Genomic DNA, 17,474 nt, shown 5'->3' with positions numbered 1-17,474 from the left:
TTCTCTGTTTCCTTCCTTTTCCCTCCTCTTGGCTCCTTTCCTCCTCCGCCCCTTTCCCCTTCCTCATATCTACTGGAGAGTGAACCTGGAGCTCAGACAAGTGTTCCTACCTCTCACCTACAGTCCCAGACAAATGAGAGCTTCTTGAAATAGTTCTGAGCTCGAGGGAGTAACCGGGGAAGCGCAGGCTTTTTCCGGTTACAAAGCAGCTCAGAGCCTCTGAGAGTTTTGGTAGTAGTAGCGGCCAACGAGGGTGAGCCTCCTTAGGGACCTGGGCGTTCACCCCGCCCGCAGATAGCAGGCGCCACCTGCTGGCCGCTGTGCGCAGCGTTGATTGAAGCGAAAGCGAAAGCGGCGGGACCAGCGACCTCTTTAAGAGAGCCGCCGGCGCACCCAAGGGATCCAGTTTGGGAAGAAGCAGATTTCAGAAGACCTCCTGAGCTGCTGTTCCGCAGGTGAGTGCTTGTGGACAGAGTGCGAGCGCTAGCAGGGGTGCGGTCCACTCCCAAACCCTTGGTGTCCCCATCTCGCTCTGCTCGTTCTCCGCGTTACCTGTCTTAGGTCTTCTGCCCGGCGCTCCTCCCTGCCACACGTCCCCTGCCCCGCTCCCCTGCCCCATTCTAGGTCCCAGGTCCTCGGTTCCAGGTCCTGTGCCCCGCACCCAGTGTCCCAGGTTCCCTTTCACCCCTTGCCCAGGTCCTCTGCTCCCTTGCCCGGAGTCCACTGCTTTCTCCTGTCCGGCGCTGGCGCCGCCTGCCGCAAGTCCTCTGTGGCTTCATCCCACCGCTGCACCCTGTCTCCAGGCCCTAAAGACCCGGGGAGTGGAGGGAGTGTGACTGGGGACTGAGTCTTCTTAGTTAACACCAAGAAGCTTCAAGGGTACAGGCGTGGTGGCAGCAGATCAGACCTCCCCGCCCCCTCCCGTGTGTGTGTGTGTGTGTGTGTATGTGTGTGTGTGTGTGTGTGTGTGTGTATGTGTGTGTGGTGGCCTTCCCCACTCCTTCAGACAAGCAGCGTGCCATCTTTCCGGGGAGAGGTGTGACTAGGAGGTGACATTTCCGGCAAGGCTGAACAAAATGAGAGAAGCTGAGAATCCTGATGCCGGTTTGGGGCAGGAGGCCCATGACCAGGGTTGGAAACTCCACCGCCCTAATTTCTCCCTTTCTCCCTGCAGAGCCCATCATGGCGCTGGCCCACCTGACGCCCTGGGCCGCTCTGCTGCTGGTGGACATGGCTTTACTCGCGTTGCTTCGAGGGTCTCTGGGAAATCTGCTTCCCCAGGGACTTCCAGGACTGTGGCTGGAGAGCACCCTGCGCCTTGGAGGACTGTGGGGGCTGCTAACAGCGGGAGGGCTGCTCGGACTTGTTGGCACCTTTCTTCCCTTGCTCTGCCTGGCCACCCCACTTTTTTTCTCGCTGAGAGCCCTGGTGGGAGGCACCATGAGTGCCCCAGCAGTCAGAGTGGCTTTTGCCTCCTGGGGCTGGCTGCTGGCTGGCTATGGGGCTGCCGCGCTGGGGTGGGCCGTGTGGGCTGTGCTGAGCCCTCCGGCAGCCCAGGAGAAGGAACCAGGCCAGGAGAACAACAAAGCCCTGATGTGGCGGTTGCTGAAGCTCTCCAGGCCCGACCTTCCTTTCCTCATAGCTGCCTTGTTCTTCCTCGTGGTGGCTGTGTTGGGTGAGAGGGAAAGGCCTCAGTGAGAGGGAGGTGGGGGGAAGGGCCTTCGCAGGGGGCAGCCCCCTTATCCTTCTTGCCTCTTCCAGGGGAGACCTTAATTCCTCACTATTCTGGTCGTGTGATTGACATCCTGGGAGGGGATTTTGACCCGAATACTTTTGCCAGTGCCATCTTTTTCATGTGCCTGTTCTCTGCTGGGAGGTGAGTGGATGATTGACTTCAGGCCCCTTGGTAGACCCTCGTCTGGACAGGGTCTGGACAGCCTGAATTTGCTTTTCACAAAGCACAAAGTTTTTCAACTGAAACACGCACCGACCTCCGTTCGTCCATTCTCCTCCTCCTCCTTGTATTTTCCAACATCCTCAAAGTTTATTTTATAGGGCTAGGGAGGAGGGTCGCATGGAACAAAAATAGCCCATGTGTCAAACGGGACCTTTCTCAGTGTCTTGAAGTATCTTCCAGGATTCTCCAGCAGGGGAGGGTGTGTCTCTTCCTCCCGGCCTCCCTCCTTCTCTGCCCCCCATCTTATTGCTTCCTCACCGTGGGCCTTGCTTCTTCTTATACAGACACAGGTGCCCGCAGTCTCAAGTAAACAAAAACCAGACTGCGTGGCAGAGCTGTGACTAGCGTGAGAACGATCAGGTGCAGAAAGAGGGTGCAGGTTCCAGAGGGTCTGCCTGCCTGCCTGTCTGCCTGTCTGTCTGTCTCTCTCCTCCCACCTCCCTTCCTAGCCTTCATTGTGCCTCTGGTTAGTTTTGCTGTTTTCCCTCTGAAGCTATGACCTTATGGGTCAGTTCCCTCCCAAAGCCTCCCGACCCAGGCTCTGATTCCCTGCGGTGTCTCCTCTGATTCCCTGCGGTGTCTCCTCTGATTCCCTGAGGTGTCTCCTCTGATTCCCTGTGGTGTCTCCTCTGATCCCCTGCGGTATCTCCTCTGATTCCCTGAGGTGTCTCCTCTGATTCCCTGCGGTGTCTCCTCTGATCCCCTGCGGTATCTCCTCTGATTCCCTGAGGTGTCTCCTCTGATTCCCTGCGGTGTCTCCTCTGATCCCCTGCGGTATCTCCTCTGATTCCCTGAGGTGTCTCCTCTGATTCCCTGTGGTGTCTCCTCTGATCCCCTGCGGTATCTCCTCTGATTCCCTGAGGTGTCTCCTCTGATTCCCTGCAGTGTCTCTGTAGCTGCTGACTTTGGTACTTCACTTTGGTCTCTTCCAGAATTAGCACGTGTGAAACTCCCTTCTACCCTCCCATCTACCCTGCCTTTTTGGAGACTTCTCCTCTTCTAGACCCTTAAGTTTGGCCTGTTGGGTGTATTCTAAACCAACCCCCACCCTCGTGGTTCTTTTGTGAGTAAGGGTGTGTGCGTGCACCCTGGAGGTCAGAGGCCAGCTTGCCGAGTCAGCTCTGTCTCTTCACAGTGTGGGCTCCAGGGGCGGCACTTCTGTCATTACCAGGCATGGCCACGCAGTGTGTTTCGGTTTCTTAAAAATATTCTTGTGGCAGGTGATTCTCAGACGTGGGTTCATGCTGAGCTGTTTTATAAACCCGGGTTTAACATACAGATACACACACATACACACACACTCACACATTCTTACTGTGATTGCCCAAATTCCACCATTTCATATCTGCTTATTCAATATGCTAAATTTGCCTATGAAACGTACATTTTGTAAAACACCTGCACTTATGCATTTAAAAACATTTCTTCCTGTAAGTTTATATAATAAAAATTTTGTTGGAGGATGGGATTGGTGACTGGGAGTTGGTAAAATGGGAAGGAGGGTCTTGCCGCTGTTCCCACATGAGGCACGTGTGAGCACTTGGGGATTTGTTCTGAGTTTGACCCCACTTCTAGCCCCCAATCCACCCTCCTACCCATTTATTCATGTGTTCTCACCTCCCTTTTCTGTTTTCCTCTTATCTACTTGCCCCAATTTCCTCCCTCCCCCTTCTCTCTATCTCCCTCTCTCCACCCCACCCTCCTGTTCTCTCCCCTGCCCCCAGCTCCCTGTCTGCAGGCTGCCGAGGAGGCTTCTTCCTCTTCACCATGTCCAGGATCAACCTGCGGATACGAGAGCTGCTCTTCTCGTCCTTGCTGCGCCAAGACCTTGGTTTTTTCCAGGAGACCAAAACAGGTGAACTTGGCATCTGGGTCTGGGGTCCTCTGTCCCTTCCTTGTCCCGTCACTCTCCTCCCTGCCCCCTCTTCCCCCTTCCACCTCTGGGGCCTGGCAGGTGCCTTTTATTTTTTTAAATATTTATTTATTATGTATACAATATTCTTTCTGTGTGTATGTCTGAAGGCCAGAAGAGAGCACCAGACCCTATTACAGATGGTTGTGAGCCACCATGTGGTTGCTGGGAATTGAACTCAGGACCTTTGGAAGAGCAGGCAATGCTCTTAACCGCTGAGCCATCTCTCCAGCCCCCTGGCAGGTGCCTTTTAGAGCAGGGTAAAGGTATAGCCCAGTCTCTGTGGGGGAAGAGGCGGGAGAGAGTCAGTAAGAGGGCCCAGAGTCTTTTGGGTTTCTGCAGTGTTCCCGGTCCGCTCAATCTCTCTGTCCTCCCCAGGGGAGCTGAACTCACGCTTGAGCTCGGACACCTCCTTGATGAGCCGTTGGCTCCCCCTGAATGCCAACATCCTGCTGCGGAGCCTGGTGAAGGTGTTGGGGCTCTACTTCTTCATGCTCCGGGTGTCGCCCAGACTCACCTTCCTCTCGCTGCTGGACCTGCCCCTCACAATAGCAGCCGAGAAGGTGTACAACCCCCGCCACCAGGTACGTGTGCATGTCACAGTGCCCTGAGAGGAGACTAAAGTGTGGCGGTGTGCAGGCTTCCACATGTGAATCTCAGCATGGAGAGAGAGAGAGCGACTTGGTGCATGCCTTTCCCACAAATGTTTGGGAATCAGTGTGAAGAACATCTTAGGAGGTTTACATTTTGTTTTTATTTTATGTGTATGAGTGTTTGGCTTGAATGTATATACATCATTTGTGTGTAGTACCTGAGGAGGCCAGAAGAGGGCGATGGAGTTACAGACAGTTGTGAGCAGTGTAGGTTACTGGGAATTGAACCTGGGTCCTCTGGAGGAGCTGCCGGTGCTCTCGCCCACTGAGGCATCTTTCCAGCCCCTAGAAAGTTTCCCCTTTCACCTCAGCATACATAATTGGATGGCATGCAGGGGTGGGAGGACTTGAGTCTGAATTAGTTCCCCCTCAGGCTTTCTGTTGTAGTAAAGCACACAGGATGTAAAAACACCATCTTCCTCACCTTTGGACCACAGTTCAAAGTGCAAGCCTTCTGATTCTTCAATCCCCACCAACTTACTGCCATTTAATTTTTAGAATTTTATTGGCTGTGGTGCAGTGGCTCATCGTGGCTCTGGTTTGCATTTCCCTAACCACTGATGTTGTTAAGTGTGTTTTCATGAGCTTTCGGGACATTTGACATTCTTTGGAGGGATGCCCATCCAATTCCTTTTGTTGCTTTTCGGCCCTTTGGCTAAGAGAATTCCTATGTCCATTTTTTCTTTTATTTTAAAAAAATTGTAGTTTTGTTGTTGCTGTTGTTTTTATTTTAGTTTTTGGTTTTTGGAGACAGGGTTTCACTGTGTTGCCCTCGCTGTCCTGGAACTCACTCTATACACCATGCTAGTCTTGAACTCACAGAGATCTGACTGCCTCTGCCTCCCAAGTGCTGGGATTAAAGGTGTACACCTCCACTGTCAGGCTTAAAATTTGCTTTTTAAAAGACATTCTTTATGTATTTTTAAAACGTATTCTGCATATTTTCTGGATGTTAGCTGGCATGCTGGGTAGGCTGGTGACACACGGGCTGTGGCAGAATTCTCCAAGACAGGAAAGGCAGCAGCAGAGGGTTGACCAGAGACACCGAGGTACAGCCTCAGCCGAGACAGCAGGCAGGCTGAGCGCACAGGAGAAGTCTCAGGAGCTGCTGTTACGTGGGTGTGTGTGTTCCTACACACACAGTCGGGCTGTGTTCAATGTCACGGTGTCCTGTTACGTGGGTGTGTGTGTTCCTACACACACACCGGGCTGTGTTCAATGTCTCGGTGTCCTGTTACATGGGTGTGTGTGTTCCTACACACACACCGGGCTGTGTTCAATGTCACGGTGTCCTGTTATGTGGGTGTGTGTGTTCCTACACACACAGTCGGGCTGTGTTCAATGTCTCGGTGTCCTGTTATGTGGGTGTGTGTGTTCCTACACACACAGTCGGGCTGTGTTCAATGTCTCGGTGTCCTGTTACGTGGGTGTGTGTGTTCCTACACACACACCGGGCTGTGTTCAATGTCTCGGTGTCCTGTTACGTGGGTGTGTGTGTTCCTACACACACTGTCGGGCTGTGTTCAATGTCACAGTGTCCCGTTACGTGGGTGTGTGTGTTCCTACACACACTGTCGGGCTGTGTTCAATGTCTCGGTGTCCTGTTACGTGGGTGTGTGTGTTCCTACACACACACCGGGCTGTGTTCAATGTCTCGGTGTCCTGTTACGTGGGTGTGTGTGTTCCTACACACACAGTCGGGCTGTGTTCAATGTCACAGTGTCCTGTTACGTGGGTGTGTGTGTTCCTACACACACTGTCGGGCTGTGTTCAATGTCTCGGTGTCCTGTTACGTGGGTGTGTGTGTTCCTACACACAGTCGGGCTGTGTTCAATGTCACAGTGTCCTGTTACGTGGGTGTGTGTGTTCCTACACACACTGTCGGGCTGTGTTCAATGTCTCGGTGTCCTGTTACGTGGGTGTGTGTGTTCCTACACACACTGTCGGGCTGTGTTCAATGTCTCGGTGTCCTGTTACGTGGGTGTGTGTGTTCCTACACACACTGTCGGGCTGTGTTCAATGTCTCGGTGTCCTGTTACGTGGGTGTGTGTGTTCCTACACACAGTCGGGCTGTGTTCAATGTCACAGTGTCCCGTTACGTGGGTGTGTGTGTTCCTACACACACTGTCGGGCTGTGTTCAATGTCACAGTGTCCCGTTACGTGGGTGTGTGTGTTCCTACACACACTGTCGGGCTGTGTTCAATGTCTCGGTGTCCTGTTACGTGGGTGTGTGTGTTCCTACACACACTGTCGGGCTGTGTTCAATGTCTCGGTGTCCTGTTACGTGGGTGTGTGTGTTCCTACACACACAGTCGGGCTGTGTTCAATGTCTCGGTGTCCTGGATAGTCACTGTTGTGCATGTCGTGGCCTTGAGGCTCTGGCGGTTTCACCATGACTCAGACTCAGCTCAGTCCAGTGCGCAGGTCTTAAAGTGGCACCCACACTTGGCAGCTGGTGCTTGCTGTGGTTCACTCTTTGGAGATAACAGTATATTCAGAGGCAAAGGCCCTGCTGAGCCCAGCCTGCCTTGAAGCAAAACATTCCTGCTGTGCAGCTGGGGTGCTCAGACCAGCTGCCTTCCCAGAGCAGCAGCTGCCTTAGCCTCTTACCCTATTTACAAAGATGCATCTTGATGTCTCCTTCACTGTAGACAGGGTCCTGTGCTGCCCTGTGGACAGGGTCCATTGCATCTGTCTTTGTTGCTTGTGCTTTTGGTGTCCATTTAAGATAATATTATCAAACCCGTGTAAGGAAGCCAGTTAGCTGGAGGCTGGAGAGGTTGCTCAGTGGCTCAGAGCTTTAATACTCTTGCAGAGAACTGGAGTTTGGTTCCCAGCACCTACATGCGAGCTATTCAGTACTCTCTTCCAGCCTCAGAGGCCCCTGCTCTCTCTCTCTCTCTCTCTCTCTCTCTCTCTCTCTCACACACACACACACACACACACGCACACACAATAAGTCTTTATAGAAAGAGTTGTTTTTTTTTTTTTTTTACAATTTTAACTCTTACACTCAGGTCTTTGATCCACTTCGAATTACAGCCCCACCTTTTTATTTAAATAAAGGTTTGTTTTACCATTTGTGCATGTGTGTGTGTGCTCACGTGTGTGCACACACATGTGTGTAGCTGCCCTCAGAGGCCAGAAGATGGCACCCGATCCCCTGGAGCTGCAGTTGCAGGCGATTGAGAGCCGCCTAGCTTGGGCGCTGGGCACTGCCCTCTGGTCCTCTGGAGGAGCAGCAAGCTCTCTACAGAGCTGAGCCGTCATCGCTCTTAACTACCGCGTCTCTTCCCCACCTGACATCATTTTCTTCACACGGAAGTTACTCACCAGTGAGAGTTCAGCAATGTGCATCCTCTCCTTCCTTTTCTCTTTGAGTGTGCATGTGAGACACACGATGGGGGGTAGGTGCCAGGAATGTGTGCACACGCAGGTGTTTTTTAGGAGCAAGGCGGGGTCCCTTGGGGCTTCCGGTCCTTATGCTGGCATGGCAAACAGTGAGCCATCTCCCCAGCACTTTCCCTTCCCATCCCCTCCCTCTGTCCCCTCTCTAGTCCCCCCGCCCCCCCCGCCCCCCCCCCCCCGCCCCGCCTGTTGTGTTCTGTCGCATTAACCAGCTTGCCTACTGTCTCTTTCCCAGGCTGTGTTAACGGAGATCCAGGATGCAGTGGCCAAGGCTGGGCAGGTGGTGCGCGAGGCGGTAGGAGGGCTGCAGACGGTGCGCAGCTTTGGGGCCGAGGAGCAGGAGGTCAGCCGCTATAAGGAGGCCCTGGAACGATGCCGACAGTTGTGGTGGCGCCGAGACCTGGAAAGAGCCGTGTATTTAGTCATCCGGAGGGTGAGGCGGTCTGTGGAGGGAGAGGGGGATGAGGAGCCAGACCACGGAGGTTCTGGGGACCAGGGTGGCACACTAAATGGGGGGGCTCACCCATCTCTCCCCTCTTCCCTCCAGGTGATGGCCTTGGGCATGCAGGTGCTGATTCTGAACTGCGGGGTGCAGCAGATCCTGGCTGGTGAGGTCACCAGGGGAGGCCTGCTCTCCTTCCTGCTGTACCAGGAGGAAGTGGGGCACTATGTCCGGGTGAGTGAGATGCCTCAGGACAGGCCTGGGCATTCTTTCTGGACCTTTGGGCCATGAGCTTTATTTGCTTAACAAACAAACTAGTTAATATTCTTATGGATAATTTTGAACATGCTATAAAATACATTATAATATATTTTCAAGGGGGCTGGAGAGATGGCTCAGCGGTTAAGAGCATTGCCTGCTCTTCCAGAGGTTCTGAGTTTAATTCCCAGCAACCACATGGTGGTTCACAACCATCTGTAATGAGGTCTGGTGTCCTCTTCTGGCCTGCAGGCATACACACAGACAGAACATTGTATACATAATAAATAAATAAATATTTAAAAAATATATTTTCAAATAACTATTATCAGCTTTAACGATGATCAAAACCCTAACCTTGACTCTCACCCCAACCCTAACTCTAGCCATAACTAACTCTAACCCTGGCTTAACTCCATTCTAAACTAGCACTAACCCCATCCAAACAACCCAACCCCAAATATCCGTAACCCTAACCTAGCTTCATCTTGACTGACCTTATTCCTAACTGCAATCCCAAACCCAACCCTACCCCTAGCCTTAAACTAACCTTAAGCCTAACCTACTCCTAACAGTTCACCGAGCTGGGTTCTCCCTTACTCCCTCATACCACTTTGAAACAAATTCAGACTATCAAGTCTTATCTGTAGACATTTCCATGTTTGACTTTAGAATATAAGCATCTGAGGTACATAGCCCCCAAAGTCATTATCACACCAAAAACTTAGCAATAAGTTCTTAGATCCATCCAGTCACACAGTGCTCAGATCTCCGCAGGTTCACACGGTGTCATTGGTTGGTGTCCTTTCAACCTCTCTGTATCTGCTGATTTACAGTCTCCAACAGGAAGGCATATTTTTGTCCTGTGGTGTTTCCTGCGGACTGTGTTCTTTCTGTGGGCTGAGTCTCTGTAGTACTGCCCCAGTGTCTACCTGTGTCTGTATTTTCTATCTACTGTAGATAAATACAGAAACTTTAAGATTCACCACTTCCCTTTTTATGGTTATGTTCTTTTTTAAAAGAGATTTATTTATTTGTTATGTATACAGTATTCTGCCTCTATATATGCTTGCAGGAAATAAGAGAACACACCAGAAGAGGGCGCCAGATGTCATTATAGATGGCTGTGAGCCACCATGTGGTTGCTGGGAATTGAACTCAGGACCTCTGGAAGAGCAGTCAGTGCTCTTAACCTCTGAGCCATCTCTCCAGCCCATGGCTGTGCTCTTTATCTGGGAGACATAGCATATCTGGTTCTCTTGGTGCTGGTGTCTGCCACTGATAACCAATGCCTTACATCTGTTAAATCATCAGGGCTGTAAAGAGTTCTGCTCTGTGGTGTCTTCCCGTATTAACTTGGAAGCACCAGCTGAGAGACTTGATCTCATCCACTGCTGGGTTACCCAGTGGCATAGTTTGACTAGGACAGGTACTTAGCTATTTCTTTACATTTGATCACTTAAAAAAAATAAGTTACCTAAAAAAAAAATAAAAAAAAAGCTGGGCGGTGGTGGCACATACCTTTAATCCCAGCACTCGGGAGGCAGAGGCAGGCGGATCTCTGTGAGTTCAAGGCCAGCCTGGTCTACAGAGCTAGTTCCAGGACAGGAACCAAAAGCTACAGAGAAACCCTGTCTCGAAAATAAAAAAAAAAATAAGTTACCTTGTTTTGGCTCTGACCATAATTTTCCTGGTTACTTCTTCACCATCTGCCATGTGTGGAGAGCTGTGCCAGGCAATCTGATAATTTCAAAGGATAGGTTGGCCACAGTGGCCACTTTTTTTTTTTTTTTTTTTTTTTTTTTTTTTTTTAGTTTAAAATTTTATTTTTTTTATTGTTTTTTTTTAATTTTTTATGTAATAAAAAGTAAAAGTCCTTGAGGCATCTGTCTGTCGGTCTCTCACACAGGACACTCAAGTCAATGGGGTAGAACAGGGGGCCCAAGTCTGAGGTTATAAATAATAGAAAATAAAAGATCTTCCGTCTCCAGCGGGGGAACAGATGAGAGGATGGGAGGACAAGACTGGGTGGGACCCGGCAGGGGCAGAGCAGGAACCTCCCCCACCCCCGCTGGACCCCAGCCCTGCCCACTTCAAGGACCCCTCCCATTCAAGGTGCTTGGCAGGAATTCCCCAGCTCCCCAAGGGAAAGGGATTGGGGGCGGGGCTAGGACTGGTCCGAGCTGCTGGGGGAAGAGACATAGATCACTCTTCCCTCCACTCATGGAGGTCTCAGGTCGCGGCCAGGACAATCTTCAGTTCCCCGGGGGGTGGAAGGGGAGCTGCTGGGAGGGATGAGATTGAACTCGGCTAAGTCAGGAGACAGTCGGGGTCACTGAGAGCTGGGGAGGCAGTGGGGAGGGGGGCTGCTGGATCACAACTGAGCGAGGACGGAGGGAAGCAAAGGACAGAGCCAGGAGCAAGCCCCTGGCGGCGGCGACTGTGGCTTCTGCCCACCCTACATACTTCACAGACAGGTGTGGGTCGGCGGGCGCCCTCTGGGACAGCCCTGCCTCCAAGACCCCTCAATCCCCACCCAGAACCCGTGCATCCTGCCCCACCTGCAGCCCCTCAGCTCGTCCATGCCAAATTCCCCCAGCTAACGAGAACTCACGAATCCTGTCATCGGCTCCTCCTGGAAATCCAGGCGCCTGGCCAGGCTGCTCACCTTGGGGGTGTCCGATGTAGGGGTAGGGTGAGGGTGTGGAAGCTGAGAGTGCAGGCACCCCACTCGGGGGCACCGCGCCTTGGGGGGGCCCCCCATGGCCCACAGTGGCCACTTTTAAAAGGGTTTCCTGTCTCAAGCCAGGCGACACCGGGCACACAGAGTGCAGAGCAGTGAGCCGAAGCCTTGAGGTTTGATGCTGTGTGGATTTCAGAGCTTTTCAGTTGCAAATCAGAACACTGCAGCTTTAAATTCTACCAAAATTACTCTGGTCACGAGGGCACGTGTTTGTAATCCTATGGTTCTTGTCACCCTGGGGAAAGATGTCACATTCGAGGCCAGCCTGGGCTACAGAGCCAAAACTGTTCAAAAGAGCAAAGGCAAACCTACTCTCTCTCTCCTCCTAACTAAAAACAACCCCGCCAACTTTCCCTCCCCCAGTTCCATCCAAATCACACGTTCAAAGGTAAAGGCTCATTTTTGGGTAGGGGCGGGGAGAGGCTGGTGGAGGTCATGTTGTTGGCAGAGTGTGTGGGGAGCTGAGATGGGGACCTGTCTTCCTGTGGGGTGTGACTAGTTCTCCTGTCCGTTCCTGTTTCCCAGAGCCTGGTGTACATGTATGGGGATATGCTGAGCAACGTGGGTGCCGCTGAGAAGGTTTTCTGCTACATAGATCGAAAGCCAAATCTGCCCCAGCCTGGGACTCTGGCCCCTGCCAGTCTGGATGGCCGCGTGGAATTCCAAGACGTCTCATTTTCATACCCAGGTCGCCCCGAGAAGCCTGTACTCAAGGTGCCTGCGGGAGACTGGGAGACCCCGTGGTCAGGCACCGCAGCCTGTACATCGGCTTCTCTAGAAAGCTGCCCTCACCTCTTCCTGCTTTTCTAGGGCCTGACGTTCACACTGCACCCTGGAAAGGTGACAGCGTTGGTGGGGCCCAACGGGTCCGGGAAGAGCACCGTGGCTGCCCTGCTGCAGAATCTGTACCAGCCCACGGGGGGCCAGGTGCTGCTGGACGGCCAGCCCCTGGTCCAGTATGATCACCACTACCTGCACCGCCAGGTGGGAGGGGCTCCGGAGAGGGAGGGCCAGGAGAGAGGAGCAAGCATGGGGGGCAGACGAGGCAGCCCCTGGGAAGAGAGGCTGGGGTCCATCCCAGGGACCTCTGAGGAGAGACTGGGTGTAGGGGGTGGGGGGAGGAGGTACCAGTTCTCTGCACGCGTCCCCTCTGTCCAGGTGGTTCTGGTGGGACAGGAGCCCGTGCTCTTCTCCGGGTCTGTGAAGGACAACATTGCCTACGGCCTGAAGGACTGTGAGGACGCTCAAGTGATGGCAGCTGCTCGGGCAGCCTGTGCAGACGACTTCATAGGGGAAATGGCTGACGGGATACACACAGGTACCTACAGGTCCCGAGCCCACCCTGCCGGGGGAAGGAGAAAAGGGGGCTGGTGCAAGGGTCATTGGATACAGCGCTTGCGTTGCAAGCATGAGGACCTGAGTTCCATGTCTGGAAACCATTCTATAATGGAAAAAAGCCAGGCTGTGCGAAATCCCAGCTCTCGGTCTTCAGAGTCAGGAGGAGGTTCCTTAGGTCTCATTCCAAGCCAGTGAGAGACTTTGTTCCAAAAACAGACAGACACTGCGGAGGAAGAGCCCACACACATACACCCGCCCCCAGCTCCGCCCTTTGTTCCCACTTCTTATTCTTCTCCACTCCCTTCCCCTCCTGCCAGGCTTTGCTATCACCTGATTGGCGAACTTGTCCTTCCCAGCAGGGAGGGGTGTTTTCTGACCTGTTGTGTCTCAAGAGGGACTTTCTCTGATTTCCTCAGACATAGGGGAGAAAGGGGGCCAGTTAGCTGTGGGACAGAAACAACGTCTGGCCATCGCCCGGGCTCTTGTGCGGAACCCACGGGTCCTCATCCTGGATGAGGCTACCAGTGCCCTGGACGCCCAGTGTGAGCAGGCTGTGAGTACCAGCGTGGGGAGGGCAGAGGACAGTGCGGTTAAGGGAAGTAGTGAAGGGTCAGGTGGTGTGGAGCTGGACGGGCGGGCTGGGAAGGGCGGATGTCCCAGTGATGGGGAGAAAGTCTGCACCTTGCAGGGCTGTACACTGCTTGAATTGCAATGGTTACTTTTTTCTTGCTGAACCAAATACCCGAGAAAAGGAATTTAGAAGACAGGCCATTTTGGCTCACAGGGTTGAGAGAGCACACAAGCCCTCATGGCAGGGACAGCATGGCTGTGGGAGTGTGTGTGGTTTGCACTCCTCACATCTTGGTGGATCGAGAAGCAGAGAGTGATCCAGGACCCAGGCCATGGAATGGTGTTGCTCACTTTCAGGGTGGATTTTCCCTCAGTCAAGCCCTCTCTGGATGAGTCAGTCCACATAGACACATCCAAAGGTGTGCCTTGCCCATGCCCTGGGCTTTCTTAAGCTGAGTTGGCAATGAAGATGAACTATCTTCAGGATGAAAGGAGAATGGTGCGGGGTGTCTGGTCCTCCATAGCTGCCTTTCCCAGCGGCAGTAGCGCAGCCAGGAGGGACAGACCCCATCACCTGCCTTTGCAGCCCTGCACAGCTGTGCCTTCTCTCCCCTGAGTCACAGGGCATGGCCCAGCTGTGCTGTCCCACTCTTGCCTTTCTGAGGCTTGTGACTGTCCTCTGCAGCTGCAGGCCTGGAGATCGCAGGGAGACAGGACGGTGCTGGTGATTGCCCACAGGCTGCACACGGTTCAGAACGCCGACCAGGTCCTGGTGCTCAAGCAGGGGCAGCTGCTGGAGCAAGACCAGCTCAGGGAAGACCAGGATGTCTATGCTCACCTGGTACAGCAGCGACAGGAGGAGTGAGTGCTTCTCAGGCCTGTGGCCAGAAACGGACCCACGGGACTGTGCTGGAGGCTGGATAAAGACCGGGACCATTTTTGGACCTTGTGTGTTTTGATGAGCTCGAGTGGTGGGAGTTGGGGGGTGGAGTGGTCATGGGTGGAGTGAGTGCTTCGTGGTTCTAGAAACATTTTTTTTTGCTGAATATAATAAATAAGTATAAAACGCTTTTCCTTAATATATGTTATGGTTAATATTGATCGACATTTTAGCAGCACCTAGCATCATGGACAAACATCTGGGCATGTCTATCAGGGAGTTCTAGACTGGGTTAGTCAAGCTTGGAATAACTGTGGGGGAGCCATCCCATGGGCTGGGGCGTGGCCCAGACTACACAGAAGGGGGCAGTGAGCTGAGCAGGAATGTCATCTCTCTGCTTCCTGCCGTGGAGGCCATGTGACCAGTCACCTCCATTCCTGCCTTCCCTGACATGACAGACTGTACCCTGAAGTGTGAGCCAAGTAAACCCTTCCTTAAGATGCTTTTGTCAAGTGTTTGCTGAACCAATAAGAAAAGCAGCTAATAGTGTGTGTGCATGTGAATAGTGTGTGTGCATGTGAATAGTGTGTGCATATGAATAGTGTGTGCATATGAATAGTGTGTGCATGTGAATAGTGTGTGTGCATGTGAATAGTGTGTGCATATGAATAGTGTGTGCATGTGAATAGTGTGTGCATATGATAGTGTGTGCATATGAATAGTGTGTGCATATGAATAGTGTGTGCATGTGAATAGTGTGTGTGCATGTGAATAGTGTGTGCATATGAATAGTGTGTGTGCATGTGAATAGTGTATGTGTGCATATGAATAGTGTGTGCATATGAATAGTGTGTGCATATGAATAGTGTATGTGCATATGAATAGTGTATGTGCATATGAATAGTGTGTGCATGTGAATAGTGTATGTGCATATGAATAGTGTATGTGCATATGAATAGTGTGTGCATATGAATAGTGTGTGCATATGAATAGTGTGTGCATGTGAATAGTGTGTGTGCATGTGAATAGTGTGTGCATATGAATAGTGTGTGCATATGAATAGTATGTGTACATTTTTGCCTGCATGTTTGTGTGTGTGTACCACATGTGTGCCTGGTGTCTGTGGAGGTCAGAAAGGGCATCCCCTGATACAGGTGACTGTGAGCTGGTATGTGGGTGCAGTGTAGTAATAGGAGCGGCAGGGCTGCGTCCCCAGCACCCTGGCCGCCTAGCTAGCTTATGCCCCGAAATAACAACACACAAATTGTATTCATTTAAACACTGCTTGGCCCATTTCTATCTAGCCTCTTCTAGGCTAATTCTCATACCTGGACTAGCCCATTTCTAATCATCTGTGTAGCCCACGAGGTGGCTTACCAGGGAGATTCTAGCCTACGTCCATCCTGGGTCGGAGCTTCATCGCGTGTGCCTCAGAGAGCAGAGCTCTCACGTCCGCCCAGGAGAGCGGAGCATGGCGTCTCTGCTCCAGAGAGCAGAGCTGTTGAGTCTGAGCTCACTTCCTCATCCTCCCAGCATTCTGTTCTGTTTATTCCTCCCACCTATGTTTTAACCTATGAGGCCAAGCAGTTTCTTTATTACTTAACCAATGACCTTCCTCCATCAGTGCAGGGGGGACCCAACTCAGACATCCCCTGATAGAGGTGACTGTGAGCTGGTATGTGGGTGTGGGATGGATCTAACTCAGGCCTCTGTAAGAGCAATGAGTTCTTTAAACCCCTGAGCCGCCTCTCCAGCCTGCAATAGACATTTGTAGCCAGCCACCACCCGGGGTCGTGCACTGCAGGAGCTGGTGTTGCATAGACCTGGAGTCTGAATGTATCTCCTGTCCGGAATCTCCAACCCAAATCAGACCAAGTGAAGCCCCTGGCTCGTTGGAGATCACCTCCAGTGTATTCTCTCCCAGGATTTTGCCATTCACCGCTTTGCTCATTCTGTCTCCAGACAGGTTTCTTTTGAGTTTCCCTGTCCCAGCTGTTCAGGAAGGCAAGCTTTCTTCCTGGAGTGCCCTTGGGCTGGTGGCACTTCTATGACCTGCGTCTGGGCCTTTGCCCAGCACACATGGACACCCGAACCTCCCTTTCTTAGTCCCGTTGGCCCAGGCCACAGGAAGCTCCATGGCCATCATCCTGGTTTCCCACAAGCCTTTCCAAAGTTAGCTGAGGGTTTCCAGGAAAAGCCTCCCCATGCTCAGCTGGGAGACTCCCTTCCAGGAGTCTGGTTCTTACCTCATTTAAGCTCCCTGCCCACTTGTCCTCTAGGCCTGGAGCTCCCAGGGACAGTCACATGTCTCATTGGGCTGTGTGTCTTTGGCCTGGCACAGAGCCCAGGCTCACAGACCATGAATAGCAAGTCTGTTGGAGAAGGGAACTCCTGCCGCAGATCCACCACTGAGAATTAGATTCCGTCTGGTTCACGGGCACTGGGAGTGCTGGGACTGGCACACTCCAGTTCTAGGAAACAGAAACTTAGGCCTTCCTGGAAACAGCAGGTACTTTCCAGCGCTAGCCAGAGCCTGCTGGGACTGTTTGCTGTCTCCCGGCCTGGCCGCCCACAGCGTGCACAGCAGAGGAGTCAGAGTGCACAGCAGCCTCTGACCCACCCACCTCCCAGGCAGGGCGAGAGAAGCATTCAGGAGGGAGAAACCTTGTCCTTCCCTCTCCACAAAATGCCCCTTTTATAAGGTGAAAAGAATTCTTTCATTTAGTGACCTGAGGGAAGCTGAAGCCCTTGTGGAAGATGCTCTGTGAGGAGTCTCTGGTAGTTTTTGCCACAATCACAACACTTGTCATTCTTGACACCTGGAAGAGCACCGTAAATATAATATAGCAGGCCATTCCACCACCTACCTATAGGTGTATAGGCTGTTCCACCACCTACCTATGGGCATATAGGCCATTCTACCGTCTACCTATGGGCATGTAGGCTGTTCCAGAACCTATTAGTGGGTCTGTAGATTGTTCCACATCCTATCAATGGTTGTGTAGGTTGTTGCACAACCTACCTATGGGTGTGTAGGCTGTTCCACCACCTACCTATGGGTGTGTAGGCTGTTCCACTACCTACCTATGGGTGTGTAGGCTGTTCCACTACCTACCTATGGGTGTGTAGGCTGTTCCACCACCTACCTATGGGTGTGCAGGCTATTCCACCACCTACCTATGGGTGTGTAGGCTGTTCCACCACCTACCTATGGGTGTGCAGGCTATTCCACCACCTACCTATGGGTGTGTAGGCTGTTCCACTACCTACCTATGGGTGTGTAGGCTGTTCCACTACCTACCTATGGGTGTG

At 52.4% G+C, this 17,474-nt stretch overlaps 1 protein-coding gene across 1 annotated transcript; it reads left to right on the top strand.

Annotated features, from left to right (window-relative positions):
* The first annotated feature begins 306 nt into the window (after positions 1 to 306).
* Tap2 (transporter 2, ATP binding cassette subfamily B member) lies at positions 307 to 14,361 on the top strand. Its single transcript, XM_075979565.1, has 12 exons — positions 307 to 455; positions 1,175 to 1,675; positions 1,762 to 1,876; positions 3,682 to 3,812; positions 4,248 to 4,453; positions 8,167 to 8,364; positions 8,479 to 8,607; positions 11,900 to 12,088; positions 12,185 to 12,358; positions 12,533 to 12,692; positions 13,129 to 13,265; positions 13,968 to 14,361. Exons 2-12 carry the CDS (start codon positions 1,183 to 1,185, stop codon positions 14,145 to 14,147), a joined length of 2,112 nt encoding a protein of 703 aa, XP_075835680.1. The 5' UTR covers positions 307 to 455; positions 1,175 to 1,182; the 3' UTR covers positions 14,148 to 14,361.
* Positions 14,362 to 17,474: the final 3,113 nt, after the last annotated feature.

This window comes from Microtus pennsylvanicus, chromosome 7, assembly GCF_037038515.1.
Source record: "Microtus pennsylvanicus isolate mMicPen1 chromosome 7, mMicPen1.hap1, whole genome shotgun sequence".
Taxonomy (NCBI): domain Eukaryota; kingdom Metazoa; phylum Chordata; class Mammalia; order Rodentia; family Cricetidae; genus Microtus; species Microtus pennsylvanicus.
The sequence above is the reverse complement of the archived record's forward strand: the minus strand, read 5'-3'. Positions and strand labels throughout refer to the sequence as shown.